The following is a 23,630-nucleotide window of genomic DNA, read 5'->3' as shown; positions in this document are numbered from 1 at the left end:
AACATGATGAATAAATGAGGACCCTGTTCTACATCAATAACACATCTAAGCTCCTGAGATCAGAGTGATGAAGATGAAGCAGCCAGACTGTTAACCAGGAGGAAGAGTAACTGAGAGAAGAGAAACTACAGATGAAAGAGGAGACGGAGAGATTCAGGGAGGAGCTGAGCTGTTACTGAACTATAGAAGAGACACAAACTTCCACATTCAACACAGTTCAACACACAAACCACAAACATCACCTTTATTCAACATGCTGTCTTTGCAGACATTTGGATTCACTCTGCTGTTTCTAGTCATTCTAACAGGTTTGTTTGCTTCTTTAAAACATCCATTTCTGGATTTTCTGCTTCTTCTTCAGTTATTTGACTTCTCTCTTCCTTTAGGTGTCAGCTGTGAAGAACTCACTGCAGTCAAGAATGAAGAGTCCAGTTTAGAAGGAAGCTCTGTTACTCTGTCCTACACTTACTCTAAAACACTAACTGGACAGGATTATGTCTACTGGTATCGACAATATCCAGGAAAACCACCAGAATTCCTGATCTCTCACTTAGGAACAGGATCAAAAATATCTCCTCCAGTTCCTGGACTGTCTTTTAAAGTGAGTGCAGATAAGAAACAACTGGATCTGGAGATCTCCTCTGCTGCAGTGTCTGACTCTGCTGTGTACTACTGTGCTGTGAGGCCCACAGTGACAGGAAACAGCAAAACTCTGTACAAAAACCTTTGGAGCAAAGACAACGCAAGACTCCACAACGTCCACTAGAGGGCCTCACACACTGTTACACTTCTATGGTTTGTCAGGATTCAGTCTGGGTTCTTTGTACAGGTGTAAATAGTGTAAACATCACTGTTTTCTCTACATCATTACACTCTAATAAAATATATATTTTATTACTTTACTTGAAAAATCAGAACATAGTGTATACATAATGATAAGATAAAATGAGACTTTAAGATTTATGATTTTATTAATCTCACAACAGCGTTATTTGTGTGTTACTACAGATCAACTTCAGAAAAACAGATTAAGTAGTAAATATAGTAAATACAAATAAAATAAATTGAAAAAACTACGACAGTATCTGGCTTTCTATGTACAAACATACACAGTGTGGATAATGGAGGAAGGGTTAATAAAATATGCATTTAGGTCATAGCTGTCTATGTGTATGGACAAATGATAAAGAATTAAAGATGAAGTGAAAGAATTTGTTATTTTGCTGCATCATAAAATCAAAACTGAGATATTTCAAAAATGTTAATGACAAAGGTTTCATCTTTTTTATAGAGTACTGTGAGTGTATATGTCAGGTGGATCACACTCCTCAGCCTCCCTGGAAAGATCTATTCAGGGCTCCTGGAGAGGAGGGTCCACTGAATAGATGAACCCTGGATTGAGGAGCAGTGTGGTTTTCATCCCGGTCCTGGAACAGTGGACCAGGTCTAAACCCTTTTCAGGGTCTTAGAGGGATCGTAGGAGTTCACCCAACCAGTCTACATGTGTTGTGTGGACCTAGTGAAGGCGTTTGACCGTGTCCCCTGGGGACTCCTGTGGGGGGTACTCTGGGAGTAGTGCCGGACCCTCTTGTACGAGCAGTCCGGTCCCTGTACAACCGGTGTCAGAGCTTGGTCCACATCGCCGGCAGTAAATCAGTCGTTTCCGGTGATGGTTGAACTCCTCCAAGGCTGCCATTTGTCACCAATTCTGTTCATTACTTTTATGGACAGAATTTCTAGGATCAGCTGAGGTGTTCAGGGGATCCAGTTTGGTGAACTCAGGACGCCTCTCGAGTTTCTTCCTTTTGCAGATGATGTGGTTCTGTTGGCTTCTTCAGTCCGTGATCTCCAGCTCTCGCTGGCGTGCTTCACAGCCGAGAGTGATGCGACTGGGATGAGAATCAGCACCTCCAAATTCTAGACGATGGTCTTCAGCCAGAAAAGGGTGTCCTCTCCAGGTCAGGAATGAGGTCCTGCCCAAGTGGAGGAGTTCTTATCTTCTTCATGAGTGAGGGAAGGATGGAGCGTGAGATTGACAGGCAGATCGATACAGACTCTGCATCAGTCTGTATTGGTGTAGAAGGAGTTTGTTGGTGACGTTTTAGATCTACTGGCTGATCTACGTTCCTACCCTTCACCTTATGGTCACCAGTTGTGGGTAGTTACTGAAAGAACAAAATCACTGATACAAGTAGCTGCAATGAGTTTTCTCTGTAGATATATATATGTATGTATGTAATGTGTGATTTTTAGAGGTTCGTGGTGGTCGGCAGATGAAACACACAAAGTCAGAGTGCTAGAATAAGTGTGTCAGGTTTATTCCCCGCAGCTCATGACACTCATCATTACATCTCAATGGGTTCAGCCTTATAAGCATAGCATAGCTTGCCCTACCTTTGACACGGACTGGAGAGCCAACAGTCCCGGTAGAGTGGCTTAGAAAACCCCGGCTGGGCGTTCGTACGTAACCCGCAGCAGACTCTACCAAGATGTGGGATTTCCCCGTCTTTATACTTATTTAGAAAAAACACAACATCGCATGAGAGAGAGGATGGCCAGTCCTTTCCCACAGGCGAGGATGAGTCCTGAGATCCTGTCTTGTAAACATATTTACAAGACACCCTTTTCTCACCCTTCCAAAGATAGGCAGTTACACAGTTCCCAAAACAAGCAGAATAATATAACATGCAGGTGGTCACTTGGGAACAAGCAGTTATATAACACCAATAGTATACAGATGGTCATTTTAGGACACAAATTAGATATTCCCATATCATTCCACCTCTGGCCTAAAATGGCCTTAATTCATAAAACTTTCACCTTCCCAGATAACATCATCATCTTCAGTATGGCCAGGAGCATGTTGATACTCCTGGCAGATAGTATTGACCCAATGACACACGAAATCTAACAACTCCATTCGCGTGGCATATACATCATTGTGCACCCATCGATCTTGATTACTCCAGTGCATATAAGTGAACTGATCTACATCAGTATCTGTATCCACAGTTACATGATAACACATCGTTCCATAAGGTCCATCTTCTGCTAAAATATGTATGTGCATCATCTTAAGGCAGTGTGATATATGGTCCTAGACAATCGTTGTTTAATCCGGCGTATATAAAGGCATGTTAATACATTGCATAGCGTCAACACACATAAAATAGCCACAAGAATCAATAATGGTGGAGCTACATATGTTCTAGCGGTGACAGACATTCCTGAAAAAATGTCCCACCAGTGATGAGCACTGTCCATCTCCACCATCTTTGCTGCATGCAAAACCTGTTCCCGGTTAACTAGAGTTGTTACTAAGGCACGGGTAACATTCTGAGAATGGCTAGACATAATATCTTTAAGATCACGGGAGCGAGACAGTGCACTTTGGAAACGCTCCAGAGAAATTCGCCATGGTAGGTGTAACACTTTCCACTGGACAGCCGTCAGATGAGATTCTGTGGTAAAGTTAGTCAACCTGTAAGTTACATTGTGCCAATGCCATAGGTGTAAACCTTTTAAACAACCTGAGAACGGTACAGTAGGCAACTGAGTATGGTTGTGAGTAGTAGCTACGCAAAGGGTGTTGGGGCCCACTTGCCATAGCATGTCGCTAGCTGGTTCTATATACCATTCACACAGTGCCGTGTCTCCTGTAAAGCATGGATCTCTATACCCTTTAGATAAGAGGCAGGCTTGGCCTCGATCAGTAGTTTCACAGTCCTTCAGGTCATACGTGTGATTAGTTTGGGGACTAAACCATTCACCGTAAGTTCTCAAAAACATATACTTATTATGTACGATCAATGGTAATACCTGAAACTTACAGATGGTGATCACTTGAGTAACATTCCACTGTATCCAACTTACTGTACACATGGTCATATTACATCGAGTCTGTTCAGGTTTTATTTGTAACCATGAAGCATCAGATATATCAAACAATCGTCTCCATTCATTTGGGTTAGGTGTAGTTATTACCCGTACAAACCTCTCCTCCTGTAGTCGGGAATATATCACCTGTAAACCACACACAGTTGCATCAATAGCTTTGGTTACATTTATTAAAACATCGGCAGTGTCATTAAACAATCTAGTTTGCCATTTCAACTGTTGTTGTAAAATGATTGCAGTCTCTTTTTGGGGTCCTATAGGGACCGGCATCCAGTTCCCCAGGCGATGAACGGCCTGGCTAGTTTTATTTCCAGTGTTGGGCAACATTGTCCAAGTGATTTCTCCTGTTCGAACCACAGCGTGTGCTTTTTCCTGGCAGGTCGTCACCAGTGGAGCTGTATGATTTTTAATTACTAGTTCCTTTGGCAATGCGTCCACTGGGTAAATAAAAGGGTTAGTCCGATTATCTATGGTTGTAGCATTTCTTAACTGATAAATTGGCAATGTAACAGGCCTCATTGTTGTTGCGTTCCTCCAGCCCATTCGAAACTGAACCACTTCCTCCATCGACTGGTGGGGGGTCATCGCAGTGACAGTGAGGGCAGCTAGCAGCATGCCCCAGCAGGCAGCACCACCAGGTCTCAGGCGGGCCCTAGCGAGGATCCTTCTGCGTCCCCTCCTTATTGGATCTTCCGATCAACCTCCTCCACTCCCACTCAGACATCCACCAGGCACACCAGGCTGAAAGAGACACATGACTTCAGAAGAATATAGCACACAGCATTAGTCTTTTAAATCCAAATCCCCCTTGACCTCTAGTAGTAAACACCTGTGGTGTTGTTATTTCTTGCACCATTGTCATATTACATGGTTTTATTACCAGCTGAGCTATTTTGTCACCTTTAGTGACCACAAACGGTTCAGCAGCTATATTTACTTGTCAGGTCCAAAACCTGCTGAGCCGTGGCTCGCAGTGGAATTTAGCATCATTTTGTTTTTTCCACATTTTAACACTTTCGCACCATGACCATTTGAGTGAGTGGTGTCACTCCTTCTGCAAGGGGTCTGTTATTAATTTGTTTAACCACCTCTGGTAAATTGCGCTTCCAATTATCTAAACTATTATCACCTGAGGCTTTCCTCAGTGAGGATTTTAATAATCCATTTAGTCTTTCAATTAACTCATAACTCATCTACCTCTGCCAGAGCCACGACCACACAACTGGACTAAGTCAACCACTTACTGCAACCTATAACTGTCGCTCTGATACTATATATCATATAATTATACAATATTTGTATCCTTTGCACATCATTCAACATTCTGTATCATCTTTGCACATCCTTTATTTACATAGTCATCATCTTGCCACTGCACTTTATCTGCCAATCCACTCTGGATTTCTATCTTTATTTTATTTCTATTTTTATTCCACTTTACTTATATTGTATATTTTACTTCTATTTTTTATTCCTAGTTTATGCCACTTATGACACTGGACTACTGTAACAACGCAATTTCCCTTCGGGGATAAATAAAGTTGTCTGTCTGTCTGTCTGTCTGTCTAACCCTGCTGCTTGTGGGTGATATGGAATGTGATAAATCCATTCTACATGGTTTTCCCATCTCCTTACCATGTGACCTGTGAAATGTGATCCATTATCAGTTTGAATTTGCACAGGCATGCCATAATATTGTTCAATCATGTCTAAACACCTTAACGTTGCCTTTTGATTACTAAATTTACAGGGGTGAACTATCAATACTCCAGAATAAGTATCTACAGCAGTACATGCATATTTACAGTTCTGTGAGACTGGCAATGGTCCAGTAAAATCCATCTGCCAGATTTTCTAATTCTCTTATCATCCCTTGTACAGCAGAAGCAGGTCTGTCTACAGCATTTAACATTAATGTCAACACCAGGGGTCTGTAATGTGGAGGACTGGTTTCTATCAGCTGATCCCGTACTGATTTGGGCACATTCATATCAGCCCATGCATCAGCCGTTCCCAGAAACACTCCTGCCCTCATCATTAACTGAGCCATATCCTCAGTCTGGCGACGACGGGTCACTGGTTTTGCCTGATACCAGTCTAACCCTTCAGCCTCGTCCCAGACATCCTCATCCCACTTCATGGGATCCCAACTAGCATCCTCCCGTACCCGTGCAGCCACGGTACGGACTTTGGCAGGGTCAGTACGGCGGGGCGGTCTCCTCCGCATTTGCCACCGAGTCTGAGCCAATCCCACCAAAGCTTTGTTCAAACAGTGATTCAGTGCGTCTTTCTCTGCCTGCATTTTCATTACTTCTTGCCTGGCTAAAGACAGCTGTGTTTCCAACTGTTCTTTTTTCTCCTGCGATACACGCCATGCTGAGGCACAAAACCACGCACGCCTCTGAACCCCCCCCAACGGGGATGTCGGAGGAACAACAATTTCTTTTAGCGCAGGCAATGCAGCCGCTAGAGAGCCGTCCTTTACAGCACCTCCCCACGGCTCGGGACGACCACCGCCGTCCCGCAGACAGAGCGCAACTTCACTCCATTCGCCAGTCCAACCTGGCACATCAGATTGCTCCACGGCGGGAGACTTCCTATTCTGTTTCTTAAACATTTCTGCAGCCACCAAATAACATCAATTACAATGTATTAATTGTTCGTGACGCCAATAATGTAATGTGTGATTTTTAGAGGTTCGTGGTGGTCGGCAGATGAAACACACAAAGTCAGAGTGCTAGAATAAGTGTGTCAGGTTTATTCCCCGCAGCTCATGACACTCATCATTACATCTCAATGGGTTCAGCCTTATAAGCATAGCATAGCTTGCCCTACCTTTGACACGGACTGGAGAGCCAACAGTCCCGGTAGAGTGGCTTAGAAAACCCCGGCTGGGCGTTCGTACGTAACCCGCAGCAGACTCTACCGAGATGTGGGATTTCCCCGTCTTTATACTTATTTAGAAAAAACACAACATCGCATGAGAGAGAGGATGGCCAGTCCTTTCCCACAGGCGAGGATGAGTCCTGAGATCCTGTCTTGTAAACATATTTACAAGACACCCTTTTCTCACCCTTCCAAAGATAGGCAGTTACACAGTTCCCAAAACAAGCAGAATAATATAACATGCAGGTGGTCACTTGGGAACAAGCAGTTATATAACACCAATAGTATACAGATGGTCATTTTAGGACACAAATTAGATATTCCCATATCAATGTATGTAAATGCATCATAGCTTAAGTGTCTAATACGGCTACCAATATGAAACTAGATGCGTAATTTTACTTCTACTACTACTCAAACTCTGGTTCATATTCAACATTTCTTCTCAGGTTCCCTTAAAAACTTGTAAAAACTCTGGAGCCTAAAGGGTTAAAACCTCTTCTACTTCTGGAGTCTTTGTTTCCAGATGCTTGTATTTGTGGTGGTGCTTCATTTCAAGGTGTCTTCTTACGTTGTTTTCCTTCATTCCAGCCTCTCTGTCTCCACACAGAAGACACACAGCTTTGTCCTTTACATCCACAAACATATTCTCTGTTTACAAAGTCCACTTTTCCTTTAGCCATTTTCTGGGGAGAGGGGTTGTTGACAAAGGTGAGCAGCTCCGTCAGGTTTCTGGAGAATCGGTGAGGTACTCGTTTGCAGGCCTGTGATTGCAAACGTACTAGCAGTGCATTGTGGGACTTGTAGTATTATGGTGGTACGTGTGCTGTATCAGCAGGCCAGCTCTAATAGTGATTAGATATGATCATGCAGGCCAAAAATAGTTTATTCACGACCCGGATGTGGCCCGCGGGTCTTAAATTTGACACGTGATTTAGACTGAATCATTTCCCACATATAGAAGGTGGCTTTTGACATCCTCTGTTAGAGCTCATGTGGTACTTTAAATGACCATTTTGACTGAAACATTTTCCACATGTTGGACAAGAATACGGCCTCTCACCTGTGTGAATTATCATATGGCGCACCAAAGTACTCTGGCGACCAAAACATTTTACACATATTGGACAAAAAAATGGCTTCTCACCTGTGTGAATTCTCATGTGGTTCACCAAATGAGTATTTTGAGTGAAACCTTTCCCACATGTTTGACAAGAATATGGCTTCTCTCCTGAGTGAATCCTCATGTGACTCAACAAATAACAATTTTGACTAAAACATTTCCCACATATTGGACAAGAATATGGCATCTGACCTGCATGAGTTCTTACATGAACAATTAACCGACTTTTAATTTTAAATCGTTTCCCACAGAATTTGCAGGAAAGTTGTTTCCCATCTCTGTGGACTGTTTTTTGTCTTTCAAGTGATTTTAGGTTAACAAATCTAGAAGGTGTCATTTGACATTCTCTGTTAGAGCTCATGTGGTACTTTAAATGATCATTTTGATTGAAACATTTTCCACATGTTGGACAAGAATATGGCCTCTCACCTGTGTGAATTCTCATATGGCGTACCAAAGTACTCTGGCGACCGAAACATTTTCCACATGTTGGACAAAAAAATGGCTTCACACCTGTGTGAATTCTCATGTGGTTCACCAAATAAGTATTTCGACTGAAACATTTTCCACATGTTGGACAAGAATACGGCTTCTCACCTGTGTGAGTTGTCATGTGGTTCACCAAATACCTATTTTGAGTGAAACATTTCCCACATGTTTGACAAGAGTACGGCTTCTCTCCTGTGTGATTTCTTAGATGTACACTTAACTTACTTTCAATTTTAAATTGTTTCCCACAGAACTTGCAGGAATGTTGTTTCTCATCTCTTTCATTACAATGACTTTCTAACAGAAAGGACTCTCCTACGTTCTCATTTGTCTCCGTTATACAGCTCTTTTCTGGCTGTGTATCTGCACACGTTGTTGGTCCTGAGTCTTCAACCATGCTTTCCTCTAAAGGTGAATGTTGGTCTGCAGGAGGACTGTAAGAGGGAGTATGGTCCCTGTTTGGTTCTGGATCACTGTGACCATCTTCCTCATGAGCAGCCGGTATTAAAAATTGATCACTTTCATCCTTCAGCCAAAGCTGCTCTTCCTCCTGACTGCTGAGGAGTTCCTCCTCTTCCTCTTTAATACGAGCAGACTCTGGTTGCTCCTGGTCCAGGTTTGAGTTCTGGTTGCACAGCTGCTGGTCATCTTGAAGAGCTTCATCCACCTTGTAGACATACTGATGTGGAACCTCTGGAGGGATAAAGGGACAAATGAAAAACATGAAGAAAGATTAGATTAGATTAGATTAGATTAGATTAGATTAGATTAGATTAGATTAGATTAGATTAGACTTTATTATCTCACAGTGGAGAAATTCACTTGTTACAGCAGCTCTTGTTATAGAATAAAGTGCAGAAAGACAGAATAAGGTGAACATGCATCACAGCAAGAAGGTGCAATATAAATTATTTACAAGAAAAAGTCTAAGAAAAGCAAAAATATGTACCATTATAAATATAAAAGATATATATATATATATATACACACTATATATATATGTAAAATATAAAATATAACAACAACTTCACAGACTATATACATATTTACATGGTGATGGTGGGATATGAAGAATATGATGACATTGATAATGGGGGGTATTGCACAGCAAAATATAAATAAACATTACACAGTATTATGACTATACAGATAAGTTGTACAGTCTGACAGCAGTGGGAATGAAGGACCTGCGGTAGCGCTCCTTCCTACACTGAGGGTGTCTCAGTCTGCTGCTGAAGGAGCTGCTCAGCCCCTCCACAGTCTGGTGCAGCGGGTGAGAGGTGTTGTCCATGATGGATGTGAGCTTGGCCAACATCCTCCTCTCACCCACCTCCTCCACAGAGTCCAGCGGGCAGCCCAGGACAGAGCTGGCCCTCCTGACCAGCTTGTTCAGTCTCTTCCTGTCCCGGTCAGTGCTGCTCGCACCCCAGCAGACAACGGCGTAGAGGACAGCAGAGGCTACCACAGAGTCATAAAATGTCCTTAGCAGAGGCCTGCACACTCCAAAGGACCTCAGTCTCCTCAGGAGGTGGAGGCGACTCTGGCCCTTCTTGTACAGGGCGTCTGTGTGGTGTGACCAGTCCAGTTTACTGTTGAGGTGAACACCCAGGTACTTGAAACTGTCCACCCGGTCAATGTCCTTCCCCTGGATGTTCACCCGTGTGTGGGGTAGTGTCCTTCTCCGGAAGTCAATCACCATCTCCATGGTCTTACTGGTGTTTAAGCACAGGTGGTTGCGCTCACACCAGTCCACAAAGTCCATGATGACTGACCGGTACTCCAGCTCGTTCCCCTCAGACACACAGCCCACAATGGCTGAGTCGTCAGAGAACTTCTGGAGATGACAGCTGCTGGTGTTGTAGGTGAAGTCCGAGGTGTAGAGGGTGAAGAGGAACGGTGAGAGCACTGTTCCCTGAGGGGCCCCCGTGCTGCAGACTACCACCTCAGACACACAGTTCTGCAGACGCACGTACTGTGGCCGGTTGGTGAGGTAGTCGATGGTCCACGCAGCTAACTTTCCATCCACTCCAGCTCCTTCCAGCTTCCCCCGCAGCAGAGCCGGCTGGATGGTGTTGAACGCACTGGAGAAGTCAAAAAACATGACTCTCACGACGCTCCCAGCGGTCTCCAGGTGAGCCAGCGCCCTGTGCAGTAGGTAGATGACAGCATCATCCACCCCGATGTTTGGCCTGTAGGCAAACTGCAGCGGGTCCATCGTGGTGCACACCACGGAGCGGAGGTGACTGAGGATGAGCCTCTCCATGGTCTTCATCAGGTGGGAGGTCAAGGCGACGGGTCTGTAATGGTTTGGTTCCTTAGCATGTGATATCTTAGGAACCGGAACCACACAGGAGGTCTTCCACAGGACAGGGACCTTCTCCAGGCTGAGGCTCAGGTTAAAGATGTACCTGAGCACCTCACAGAGCTGGTCTGCACAGGTCCTGAGCAGCCTGGGGCTGATGCCGTCTGGTCCTGCAGCTTTCCTGTTCTTCAGCCGCCTCAGTTCTCTCCTCACCTGGGCCGATGTAAGTGAGAGGGGGGAGGTGGAGGGCAGTGGGGGGCTGGTGGTGGAGTCCATTGGTGTGGAGTGGAGATGGGGGGTAGGTGAAAGTGGAGGTGAAGATGAAGGTGGTCGGGGGAAGGGGATGGTTGACGCTGGACTGGGGATGTGTGAAGAGGAGGGAGGGGGGGCAGAGAGAGTGGGGTTAGAATCAAATCTGTTAAAAAACAGATTTAAATCATTGGCCCAGCGCTGGTCTCCATCAGCTGTCCCTCTGGCACCACTCTGTCCAAATCCAGAGATCTCCTTCAGCCCTCTCCACACGTCCCGTGTGTTATTCTGCTCCAGCCGCTCCTCCAGCTTCTTCCTGTAGCTGTCCTTGGCCCGCCTGATCTTGTACTGGAGTTCATGCTGAACTCTCCTCTGCTCCTCTCTGTCCCCTGAAATGAAAGCCCTCTTCTTCTGGTTCAGCAGGACTTTAAGCTCAGGGGTCACCCAGGGTTTGTTGTTGGAGAAACACCGCACCCTTCGGGTTGGCACAGTGTTCTCCACACAGAAGTTGATGTAGTCCGTGATGCAGTGGGTCAGACCATCAATGTCCTCTCCATGAGAGCTGCAGAGTGTCTCCCAGTCTGTGGTTTGGAAACAGTCTCTCAGTCTCTCATTGGCCTCATCGGTCCACACTTTCACAGACTTCTTCTGTGCCAGCTGTCTTCTCACCCTGGGTGTGTATTCAGGGAGCAGATGTACGAGGTTGTGATCAGAGCGTCCAAGCGGGGGGAGGGGGGCGGAGGTGTATGCGTCCTTCACATTAGCATACAGTAGGTCCAGCGTCTTGTTCTCCCTGGTGTGGCACTTCACGTACTGGACGAAAGTAGGGAGAGTGGCAGAGAGCGAGGTGTGATTGAAATCCCCGCTGATGAGCAGGAGGGACTGCGGGTGGCGAGTCTGCATCCGAGTCACTGCGCTGTGGAGCAGCTCACAAGCAGCTGCTGCATCAGCCGAGGGAGGGATGTACACATTAAACAGTATAACGTGTGAAAACTCCCTCGGGAGGTAATACGGCCGCATACCCACAGCGAGTAACTCAATGTCCCTGGTGCAGAGTTGTTCCTTTACACAGACGTGCGCCGGGTTGCACCATCTCTCGATGACATACACCGCGAGTCCCCCGCCTTTCCTCTTACCACTCTCCGCCGCACTCCTATCCGCGCGCGAAAGTTTAAATCCATCCAGGGAAACCACAGAGTCCGGAATAAGTCTATTCAGCCACGTCTCCGTTAAACACATGAGGCTACATTCCCTGAACTCCCACTGTAGCCGGGTCAGCGCCGTGAGCTCGTCGGTCTTGTTAGAGAGGGAACGAACGTTTCCCATAATCACGGAGGGTAAATATGGCCTGTACCTCCGTTTCCTCTCCTGGAGCTTTCTTCCTGCTCTGCAGCCTCTTCTTTTTCTCCGTATCTCCGCGGGAATCTCTGGCTTCTCCGCGTAGAGAAGAGCAGTGCCGCTCAGAGCTAACAGCTGGTCCCTGGTGTAAACAATGGAGCCGTGGCTGAAACCAAAGGTGTCCCCCGCCGAAGTTTGGAAAAGTGCCAAAAGAAGCAGAAATCCAAATAGAAAATCAATAAAAGTAGGCTTCCCATGTGCAGAATTGCACCTGGTACTGACTACTGTAAAGGAAAAAGGAAAACCACGTCTAAAAACCATAGAAAACGCTAAAAAAAAGGAATAGAGGAGGCAGAGCTGCCGTAGCACGCAGCTGCTCGCACAGCGCCACTAAGATTTTAGTTTAGGTAAATTATTAGGGTTCCTAAAAAAGAAAAAATAGGATTTAATATTTATATCATTAAGTAGAGGAAGGGAGTATTCTCCCTGTAGAGCGCTGATCATGTTTCCCCCCCTTTAGGAGGAGAACATCATCTTAGCGTCACACAGGAGGAGGGTGTTGGAAGCGTGCACGCTGCACATGCCTGCTTTGCTACTTGTTTCATGGAGAAACAAAACACAGAGAGGAGCATGAGGAGAAGATGGAGGAGGGGTAGGAGGAGAAGCTGGAGGAGGAAATGGAGGTGAAGAGTTAGTGGGAGTGGCCATGGGCCAGACCAGCAACAGAGAATGAGTGAAAGAAAATGGATGATCTAGATGCACTTTTTTCTTATTGTTGTTTTTGTTTCTTATTCCCACGTTGTTTGGTTTCAACTGAACCAAAATTTTCCTCCTGATGTACAAAGTAGAGATTAGAGAACTAGTGATGTTGTAGTTACATGTTACACCTGGACATATCAGGGACTAAACAATGTTCTTAACAATATAATTCTTAAAATATTTATTTGCCCTTCGTCACCACTTCAATATATTGTGACTTTTCCATTGATAATGATTTTTGTTTTAAGTTCAACTACCTAAAAAAAACATAGTAGAAAAATAAATAAATAAATAAAATTTTATATATATACATATATATATATATATATATATATATAAAGAAGCTAACTGCACTCCATGAGCGCCTGGCAGCACAAATGACCCAGCTGCTAAAGGATGGGACCCACCCTGAATGGCTAACTGAAGATCGGACAATCCTGATCCAGAAGGAACAGTTTCATCCAACTATCGGCCACTAACCTGTCTCCCCACCACATGGAAGCTCATGTCAGGCATCATAGCGGATAAGATAAGTGGGCACATGGATCAATACATGAGCACAGCACAGAAGGGCATTGGTAAAAATACCAGAGGAGCAAAACACCAGCTGCTGGTAGATAGAACAGTCGCTCGGGACTGCAGAACCAGGAATACCAATCTGTGCACTGCCTGGATTGATTACAAGAAAGCCTATGACTCAATGCCACACACATGGATCATGGAATGCTTGGAGATGTATAACATCAACAGGACTCTAAGAGCCTTCATTGCAAACTCAACGCGGCAGTGGAAGACCACCCTTGAGGCCAACTGCAAGCCAATTGCACAAGTGTCCATCAAATGTGGCATATACCAAGGAGATGCCCTGTCCCCTGTGCTGTTCTGCATAGGTCTGAACCCCCTCAGCCAAATAATCACAAAGACTGGCTATGGATACCAACTCAGAAATGGGTCCACCATCAGTCACCTCCTCTACTAAGAGCGAGCGAGACATTGACTCACAGATCCACACAACCAGGATCTACAGCAATGACATCAGAATGTCATTTGGACTTGAGAAGTGTGGGTGGATGGTGACAAAGAGAGGGAAGGTAGTCCATACAGAAGAGGTCTCACTCCCAGACGGCAGAATAGCAGACATTGAGGACAGCTACAATTACCTTGGAATCCCACAAGCAAATGGCAACCTCGAACGGGCCACAAGAAAAGCAGCCACAGCCAAATACCTCTAACGAGTAAGGCAAGTCCTAAGGAGTCAGCTCAATGGCAAGAACAAGGTCCGGGCAATTAACAGCTATGCCCTGCCGGTCATCAGAATAATAAGCTGGCCAAAGGAAGAGATTCAGACCTCAGATGTGAAAACACGAAAGCTCCTGACCATGCATGGAGGGTTCCACCCCAAATCCAGCACCCTGAGACTGTACACTAAGCGCAAGGAAGGAGGCAGAGGAGTGCCACTATCTGGGATGAAACATCCAACATCCTTGAATACATCAGGAAGATGGCCTCAACGGAGGAAGCGCTCAGTGAATGTCTCGGGCAGTGGAAAACAGATCAAGTGGTGATGGCGGAACCATCATGGGAGAAAAAGACCCTCAATGGGATGTACCACCAACAGATAACTGAATTGGCTGATATCGAGAAATTCTACCAATGGCTAGAAAGGGCTGGACTAACATACCGGACTGTACCGGCACGAACCGAACCGCTCAATGGAAACAAGGCTAAAGACAGCACAGAGGAACTGATCAAAGCTGCAAGTGAGCAGGCCTTGAGCACCAGAGCAATAGAGGCCCAGATCTACCATACAAGACAAGACCCAAGGTGTAGGATGAGAGACCGGAGGGCTTACAACTCCTCCCTGAGCCGCCACCTTACCATGGTGGGGGTGTCTGGGCATCCTGATGATCCTAGGAGATATGTTGTAGGGTCATCTATAGCAAACAGGTTTTTAAGGGAGGGACCAGACAAAATGGACCCCTATGATGTCGAAAAATATGGACCCATGTTTCCCTTGCCTTGCTCGGACATGGGTCACCGGGGCCCCACTCTGGAGCCAGGCCTGAAGGTGGGGCACAGATGGGAGCGTTTGGTGGCCGGGCCTTTGCACATGGGGCCTGGTCAGGCTCAGCTTGAAAGGGTGACATGGACCACCCTCCTGTGGGTTCACCACCTGCAGGAGAGGCCATAGGTATCGGGTGCAGTATGAGCTGGGTGGTGTCCGAAGGCAGGGACCCTGAAGATTTGATCCTTGCCTGCAGAAGATAGCTCTAGGGACATGGAATGTCACCTCTGTAGCGATGAAGGAGCCTGAGCTGGTGCACAAGGTTGAGCAGTTCCGGCTAGTTGTAGTTGGACTCACCTCAATGCACGGCTTGGGCTCTGGAACCACCGTCCTCAAGAAGGGCTGGACCTCTTGTATTGCAGGGTCTGACATTAATGGTTGCCCGATTGCCCGGGGCAAGTAAAAATCGCTGCGGGGCAAGTAGAGCCTTCGCACGCATGCCCGGCCGGGCAAGTACCCACTTCGATCTTTTTTTCTGTTGTCTATTTTGTCTTCTGTGTCTGTCACACGAGGGGCCAGTTGCCGTGAGCTGCTTTTTTTTATTTATATGCTGCTGATTTTGATTGGGTGTCTCTGTGCCGACCTCAGACGGTTCAGTCACGTGGGGTTACCGAACACGGCAGAGAGCTCGAGAGGGAAATACAAAGCAGAAAAAAGAAAGCGAACTTTCCTGCCTTCGTGGAAGGACATTTATTCGTGGGTAGAATATGACGAAAAACTGCCAGGTATGTTTTGCACGGTCTGTAGAGAGTTCCCAACCAAAGCCGACAGAAACTGATCTTTTCTCCGCGGAAACGACAGCTACAGAAGACAGACTTGGAGAGCCATGCTAAATCCATTCCACACTCGTCTTGCGTTGAGGCAAAAAGACGCCGGACTGTTCCCGGACCGATGGACCGTTGACTGGAGGAGCCAGCTATCTGTTAAAATGTTGGCCAAGTTGATGTTTTTGGCTATTGAAGGCCCTTCAGTGCAAGATTTTAACTGTGATCGGGCATTAAACAGGTGGCTCACATGTTCAGACAGGGCACGGAGGGTGTAACGTATTACACTTTCACATACTTCTTTCTGGCCCCGTATTCGGGAATTGTATTGTTATTTGTTAAAATGTTTTTCAATGCATGTCACTGTAATGACATGTAAAATAAATACTGTTTTCTGAAGGAAGAAGTGTTGTGTAGTGTTGTATACAGTCAACAGGAAATGTATTTTAGTAAGATATAAGTCGTGAGCAAAAGTTTGCATGACACTGCCAGAAAGAAGACCTCTTATGCAGGGCAAGTAAGAATTTTGAAGGGGCAAGTAAACTTGAGAAGTACTTGCCCGGCAGGGCAAGTAGGAAAAAACCTTAACGTCAGACCCTGTATTGTGGAGTTGCTCCAGGTTTGGGCATGCTCATTGCCCCCCGACATGGTGCCTGTACGTTGAGGTTTACCCTGGTGGATGAGAGGGTAGCCTCCCTCCGCCTTCAGATGGAGTGGACGGGTCCTGACTGTGCTCATGCACTGAACAGCAGTTCAGAGTATCCACTCTTTTTGGAGTCCTTGGAAGAAAAGGGGTGTTGGGAGGCCCCCCTGATCTGAATCTGATTGGTGTTTTGTTATTGGACTTCTGTGCTTGTCATGGATTGTTTATAACGAACACCATGTTCAGGCATAAGAAAGCCAACATGTGGACTTGGCACCAGGACACTAGACTAGGGCTGAACGATTTATCGTTTTCTGACCAAAATTGCAATTTCAGACGACGCGATCACGTGATCATCAAAGCTGCGGTTTTTACAGCGCTCCTGACAGACCCAGGATCTGTTGTGTCAACTATTTTACACATACATGCCGTAATCCTACGATCCTGGCAAGCTCACCAATCAGAGGCAGCATGATCTGGAAAACAGATCAAGTGGTGATGGCGGAACCATCATGGGAGAAAAAGACCCTCAATGGGATGTACCACCAACAGATAACTGAATTGGCTGATATCGAGAAATTCTACCAATGGCTAGAAAGGGCTGGACTAACATACCGGACTGTACCGGCACGAACCAAACCGCTCAATGGAAACAAGGCTAAAGACAGCACAGAGGAACTGATCAAAGCTGCAAGTGAGCAGGCCTTGAGCACCAGAGCAATAGAGGCCCAGATCTACCATACAAGACAAGACCCAAGGTGTAGGATAAGAGACCGGAGGGCTTACAACTCCTCCCTGAGCCGCCACCTTACCATGGTGGGGTGTCTGGGCATCCTAATGATCCTAGGAGATATGTTGATGTTGTAGGGTCACCTATAGCAAACAGGTTTTTAAGGGAGGGACCAGACAAAACGCGATGCAATGGACCCCTATGATGTCGAAAAATATGGACCCATGTTTCCCTTGCCTTGCTCGGACATGGGTCACCGGGGCTCCTCTCTGGAGCCAGGCCTGGAGGTGGGGCACAGATGGGAGCGTTTGGTGGCCGGGCCTTTGCACATGGGGCCTGGTCAGGCTCAGCTTGAAAGGGTGACATGGGCCACCCTCCCGTGAGCTCACCACCTGCAGGAGAGGCCATAGGTATCGGGTGCAGTATGAGCTGGGTGGTGTCCGAAAGCAGGGACCCTGAAGATTTGATCCTTGCCTGCAGAAGATAGCTCTAGGGACGTGGAATGTCACCTCTGTAGTGATGGAGGAGCCTGAGCTGGTGCACAAGGTTGAGCAGTTCCGGCTAGTTATAGTTGGACTCACCTCAATGCAAGGCTTGGGCTCTGGAACCACCGTCCTCAAGAAGGGCTGGACCTCTTGTATTGTGGAGTTGCTCCATGTTCGGGCATGCTCCTTGCCCCCCGACATAGTGCCTGTACGTTGAGGTTTACCCTGGTGGATGAGAGGGTAGCCTCCCTCCGCCTTCAGATGGAGTGGACGGGTCCTGACTGTGCTCATGCACTGAACAGCAGTTCAGAGTATCCACTCTTTTTGGAGTCCTTGGAAGAAAAGGGGTGTTGGGAGGCCCCCCCTGATCTGAATCTGATTGGTGTTTTGTTATTGGACTTCTGTGCTTGTCATGGATTGTCCATAACGAACACCATGTTCAGGCATAAGAAAGCCAACATGTGGACTTGGCACCAGGACACTAGACTAGGGCTGAACGATTTATCGTTTTCTGACCAAAATTGCAATTTCAGACGACGCGATCACGTGATCATCAAAGCTGCGGTTTTTACAGCGCTCCTGACAGACCCAGGATCTGTTGTGTCAACTATTTTACACATACATGCCGTAATCCTACGATCCTGGCAAGCTCACCAATCAGAGGCAGCATTCTGCTCGTGGACAGGTCATGCTAACCAATCAGTATTAACATGCTCCTTGCGCTTTGAAATCTTTACGTGTTTAAAAATGGCTTCAGCAGAACCAGAAGCGGAGTTGGGGATTTTAAACCCCAAGAAAAACAGTACGTCGGTCATTTGGGAGTATTTCGGGTGTGAGGCTGCAGATGTGCACCAGAAACAGGTACTGTGCAAAACCTGTTGCACTAAAGTTGCAACGTCTAGAGGAAACACAACTAACTTATACCGGCACTTAAAAAGTCACCACAGGCATTTGCATGATGAGTGCATGACAAAAAAGTCTGGTGAAAAGTCAAGTGAAAATGATCCTCAGGCCCACTGTAGCAAACAGTCTACAATTACAGCATCATTTCAAAGTGTAACTCTGTATGACAAGACCAGCAAAAGACACCAGGCGATAACGACTGCCATTACGCTCTATATTGCCAAGGACATGGTGCCTGTTAACACGGTCACCAAACATGGATTTAAAAACCTCCTCAGCACGCTGGACAGAAGATATGCAATTCCCTCCCGCACCTACTTCAGCCAGGTTGCCATCCCACAGCTGTATGCAGAGTGTAAAGAAAAAGTGTTAACAGAGCTGAAACGTGGAGTATTACGCCACAACTACAGATATGTGGCAGAACGACCGAACCGTATCTTAGTTTCACCGTGCATTTCATAAATGATAACTTTGAATTAAAAAGTCGCTGTCTGCAGACAGCATACTTTCCCACTGACCAGACTGGAGAGAATATTGCCCTGGGATTGAGAGAGTGTCTGTCAAGTTGGGGTCTGAAAGAAGAGGCCCAGACGTGCATCACAACCGACAATGCAGCAAATGTCATCCAAACTGTGGAACTTAATGAATGGACCAGACTTCAATGTTTTGAACACAGGCTGCATCTTGCAATTGGTAAGTATATTATATATACATACATATATGTGTGTGTGTGTTTGTTTATTTATATGGATGTGTGCAACCTGTACTCAGTATAGTCAGTAGTTTTTCTCTTTATGTTGTATTTCCTTGAAACCCTTAGAAATTATTTATATAATTAGCCTAATAATGATAAGATATTTACATAAATATTAGATGATGAATAATGTGTTATGTGTTTTTGATGACTTATTTCTTTAATGCTTTCTATTGGATTTCTTTTGTTGTCTTGCTAAAATCTGCCCTGTGAAGTTTTCCATTATTATAACATTATCAGCCTGTGATGCTCATTTACGGTTTATGTTCTTGTTCTTTGTTTTTTTTTTTGGTCCAGAAAATGCTATTAAAGATGATGCAAGAGTTAAACGGGCAACAGGACTTTGCAAACAGATGGTTGGTGTCTTCTCTCATCGCTGGAAAAAGAAGACGGCACTGAAAACGGCACAGCAAGAATTACATTTACCTGAGCACTCACTAATTTCAGAGTGTCCAACAAGATGGGGCTCAAGGCAAAAAATGGTTGAGAGGGTGTTGGAGCAGAGCAAAGCGTTGTCTCAGGTTCTGTCTGAAGACAAGAAGACACGTCACTTGGTCCACACTTGGCAGGACACAGAAGTCCTTGAATCAATAAACAAAGCCATTGGTCCTCTTCAGGAATTTACAGATGCCCTGTCTGGTGAAGCCTATGTAAGTGTGTCGTACCTGAAGCCAGTTCTCCATCTCCTGAGAACATCAACTCTGACTAGAAGCGATGAGGACACAGATCTTACCAAGGAAATAAAGTCAAGAGCTCTTGTCTACATTGAAGATAAATACAGCAATCCAGCCACACAGGAGCTGATGGACATGACTTCGTTCCTTGATCCTAGATTCAAGACTGACTACATAAGTGCAGAGAATGTCCCACACATCAAAGAGCGAGTGAAGATCGAAATGGAGCAGGTGGCACGAAAGGTACCTTTGTGTAGTTTAGTAATGTTTAGAATACCATATCAGTACAAGTGACATTTTTATTACACTGACTGGTATTTTGTTTACATAGAAACTTTGCCAGCTCTCATCACTATGTTTTATAGGAAAAGAGGCTCGTCTCAGCACCACAGATGCACCACCAGGGTGCAGCAAAGGCAGACCCATCCACCACAGGGAAGGGAAAGCGGTCACTGGGCAGCTTCTTCAAGAGCAAGGTTGTCCCTCCTCTTTCCTTCACTATGGAGCTGGAGGATGCCATTAAAGCTGAACTGGACAACTACCTGATGACTCCTACTATCGATGGAGAGGAAGATCCACTGGCCTGGTGGAGAGTGCACAAAGTTAACTTTCCATGGCTGAGCAAACTGGCTCGTAAATTCCTGTGCTTACCAGCCACCAGTTCGCCATCAGAGAGATTGTTTGGTGCTAGTGGAAATGTTGTCACATGTCAGCGCTCATGTCTAAAACCATCTAAGGTTGACATGCTGGTTTTCTTGTAAAAAACTGTAAAGAGTGATGTAGAGATGTCAGGGAAGCAAGTATTGTTGTTAATTAAGTACTTTTGAGATTTTGTTTGTTCTGCATTTCACCCTGACTTGTAGTGTCAGCCTTTGTTTAAAAAAATATATTTGCTATTTTTCAGGAAAACTGCTCCATTTTTCACTTGACCTACGAGTGTAAGGCCCTTTTTTATTTCATTGGAATTGTTGAATTTTGTTTTTCTAATTACTTATTTAACATTGTTTTTGAATTGTTTTCCCGTCTTGGAAAGAAAGATTTGAGACATTCGCGCCTCAAATTATAGAGGAGGACCAGACTGGTTTTATAACATAAGAAAAACATTACATATAGTAGAGGAGGCCATCAAGGTTTCCTGCTTCCTTAAGGCTTTGTCCTTGCTTCCAGCCGACAGGATGTTCTGGCACAAATCTTTTCATCTACTGGCCCGTACTTTATGTCTACCCTGTTAAACATCTCTACTGCCGTCTTCTTTCGGGTCAGCATGGTGTGTTTGACGGTTTGGACGGCACTAAGAATGTCGATGCTGCCACTTTTCGAGTCAATGATTTCCGACATATAACTAAAAGATGACTCTACCTGTGGTCCATGGAACACTGACTATGCTGCCTGTACCGTTGTGGTGAGAGCTGGGTACCTTCCCGTTTGAAAGACTTCTGCCCACCAGCTGACAGCATCACCTCCAACTGTGAACTCTGGCAGGCTCTGGTCTACACCACACTGGAGAATCTAAGAACCATTTAATTATCCCAGCAGGGTCATTTAACCTCCACAGAGGCAAAACATAGAGTTAAAAAATAAACAGCAACAGTAAATATCCATATGTGCATCCATCGGTTCACTTGCCATGAATGACTGCCTAACGCGACCGCTAGGGGTGCAACTTTCAGAAGAGAAAATAAGGGACGCCAACCACAGCGCCCGAGGGCCACGACCACCACGGCCCGACTCCCGTGGGGTGGGGAACCCACAGCAGTGGTGTTTTATTTTGTGCCGGTGTTTTTAGTAAAAGTGTGATTTAAAAAGCAGTTAGTTATACTGAAAGCTTTAAATGCTTTATTACCAATGAACACATTGTTTATAGTGCAACGTTACTGCATATTAAGAGTTTAATAGGCTCCATAAAGCTGTAATAACATGCATCCCTATTTATCATACAAGAGGAAAATACATAACAAAATACCATATGCACACAACTTAGTTATTGTACAATCACTTAACCTAGTTAAAGAGATACTGGTTAATCTACCACGCAGCAGCAGCACCAGTAACTAAAGCAGATCTGTTTGTGTGGAGCAACAATGAATTTTTAAAATATAAACTAAACACACTGAGAACTTCATGTAACCATTAAAGTTAAGTTATAGTTTAAAAATAAACGTTTTCTCTGAACAACATTTATTTATTAACTGTTGATCCATTAGTCCAGGGGTGCCCAAAGTTTTTGCGTCCGAGGGCCAAAGTGAAATTGGACCAGTGCGCCACGGGCCAAACACAGCGATTTTAAGGGTGAAACACAAATAAAAGTAAATTATAATTCTTTTAATTATTGTACATGCATGCAAACACTTGTGCAAATAACACACTACTAACATCACTATGGAAAAGTAACAATAAAGCCACAGGTAGTAGGACATCAAACAAAACTACAGGCACTAATTCTAACCAAGCATAGTGCAAAATGGAAACAACAAACAATGTATGTTCCACCAGGCAAATTGCTAACACTAGTGAGACACATGAAGCTGATCTTTGGACATTACTAGCCTGTCAATGTTCGGCTGCATTTGGCAGGTTTTCTGATGAAAACTAAAAGCTGCGCTGAATCCGAAATGTCTGTGCTCTCATCACATGCAAGTGAAAAAACAGTAAATCCAGATGCTTTGGTTTTAAATTGTTCCTTTTTGCCCTTTCTCATGTCTTCAATACGGTGGGTCACCGTGTTGCGGGAGAGGCTGATTTGAGAGAAAACCCTTGTCTGAGATGGGCAGACCAACGAAGCTGCTGTGGACAGACAGTCTTTAACAAAATCCCCAGTTGAAAAGGATCTTCCAGTCCTTGCAATCAGAGCTGACATTTCATAGCTGGCCAGTGTCACGCTGTCCTGGAGAGCTGAGGGCCGTGCAAGGGCACTTTGCTGTGAACGGAGTTTAGCTAGCAGCTCACTGGACTTCTTCTTTTGCGCCTCTCCTTGGTACTTAGAAAATGCTGCATGTTTTGTGTCATAATGACGACGTATATTGTACTCTTTTTGTACAGCCACAGACTGATTACAGATAAGACAGACTTCCTTAGAATTAACATCTGTAAAAAATATTTCTCTTCCCATGCAGTGTTAAAACGCCTCTAGTCTGTATGCCACTGCCTATGGCGCTCCATGTTTATGGTTCAGCCCACAAATTTAACATTATTATGCAAAGGCTCATGGTGGATCTTTGATATAACAGCAGCACCATGAGTGAGGTGTATAGTCCCATACAGCCCTGTATAAAGTAGTGGAGCCCTGTAAGATCTCCAGGTAGACAGAGATTATCAACCAGGTCTGGTTGATCTTTCTTAAATTGTGTATTATGGTTGCTCTTTCAAGAATGACATAAAAGGAAGAATTTTGATATCTAATTGGCGGGCTAAACCAAACAGTCAGGCGGGCCAAATCTGGCCCGCGGGCCCCACTTTGGGCACCCCGCAGAGAAATATAAAATATTTATAACGGCTGATACTGCTGTATATTAAATAAATGATCCTTCATTCGACTTTAAAAACTCGTGGTCCTGAATTCCGGACATGGA

The 23,630-nt window shown here is 45.2% G+C and overlaps 2 protein-coding genes and 1 gene segment (V, D, J or C); 2 read left to right on the top strand and 1 right to left on the bottom strand.

The window, feature by feature from the left end:
• Window positions 1–252: 252 nt before the first annotated feature.
• LOC121645010 lies at window positions 253–839 on the top strand. The segment is given in 3 exon segments: window positions 253–308; window positions 387–681; window positions 830–839. Coding segments are annotated over 3 exon segments (360 nt in total).
• Window positions 840–2,651: 1,812 nt separating this feature from the next.
• Window positions 2,652–8,954, bottom strand: LOC121645122. 2 transcript variants are annotated; one of them, XM_041993518.1, is made up of 2 exons: window positions 8,621–8,954; window positions 2,652–4,638 (listed from the first exon to the last, which is right to left on the bottom strand). In XM_041993518.1, exon 2 carries the CDS (start codon window positions 4,510–4,512, stop codon window positions 3,070–3,072), a length of 1,443 nt encoding a protein of 480 aa, XP_041849452.1. In that variant the 5' UTR covers window positions 4,513–4,638; window positions 8,621–8,954; the 3' UTR covers window positions 2,652–3,069. The 2 variants fall into 2 exon arrangements, with proteins under 2 accessions (XP_041849452.1, XP_041849451.1); XM_041993517.1 differs by lacking the exon at window positions 8,621–8,954 and adding an exon at window positions 5,533–6,270.
• Window positions 8,955–19,866: 10,912 nt separating this feature from the next.
• On the top strand, window positions 19,867–20,975 carry LOC121645009 (E3 SUMO-protein ligase ZBED1-like). Its single transcript, XM_041993284.1, has 2 exons — window positions 19,867–20,304; window positions 20,427–20,975. Exons 1-2 carry the CDS (start codon window positions 19,867–19,869, stop codon window positions 20,820–20,822), a joined length of 834 nt encoding a protein of 277 aa, XP_041849218.1. The 3' UTR covers window positions 20,823–20,975.
• Window positions 20,976–23,630: the final 2,655 nt, after the last annotated feature.

The sequence above is a fragment of the Melanotaenia boesemani genome, chromosome 8 (genome assembly GCF_017639745.1).
Source record: "Melanotaenia boesemani isolate fMelBoe1 chromosome 8, fMelBoe1.pri, whole genome shotgun sequence".
Taxonomy (NCBI): Eukaryota; Metazoa; Chordata; class Actinopteri; order Atheriniformes; family Melanotaeniidae; genus Melanotaenia; species Melanotaenia boesemani.
Note: the sequence above shows the minus strand (reverse complement) of the source record. Positions and strands in the feature narration are given on the sequence as shown.

Excerpts from the sequence above, each read along its gene's own strand:
- LOC121645009 (XM_041993284.1), top strand. The coding sequence starts at position 19,867 with ATGGTTGAGAGGGTGTTGGAGCAGAGCAAAGCGTTGTCTCAGGTTCTG. Across the intron at positions 20,305-20,426 it reads TGGAGCAGGTGGCACGAAAG|GAAAAGAGGCTCGTCTCAGC; the intron begins GTACCTTTGTGT and ends TATGTTTTATAG.
- LOC121645122 (XM_041993518.1), bottom strand. The coding sequence starts at position 4,512 with ATGCTGCTAGCTGCCCTCACTGTCACTGCGATGACCCCCCACCAGTCG.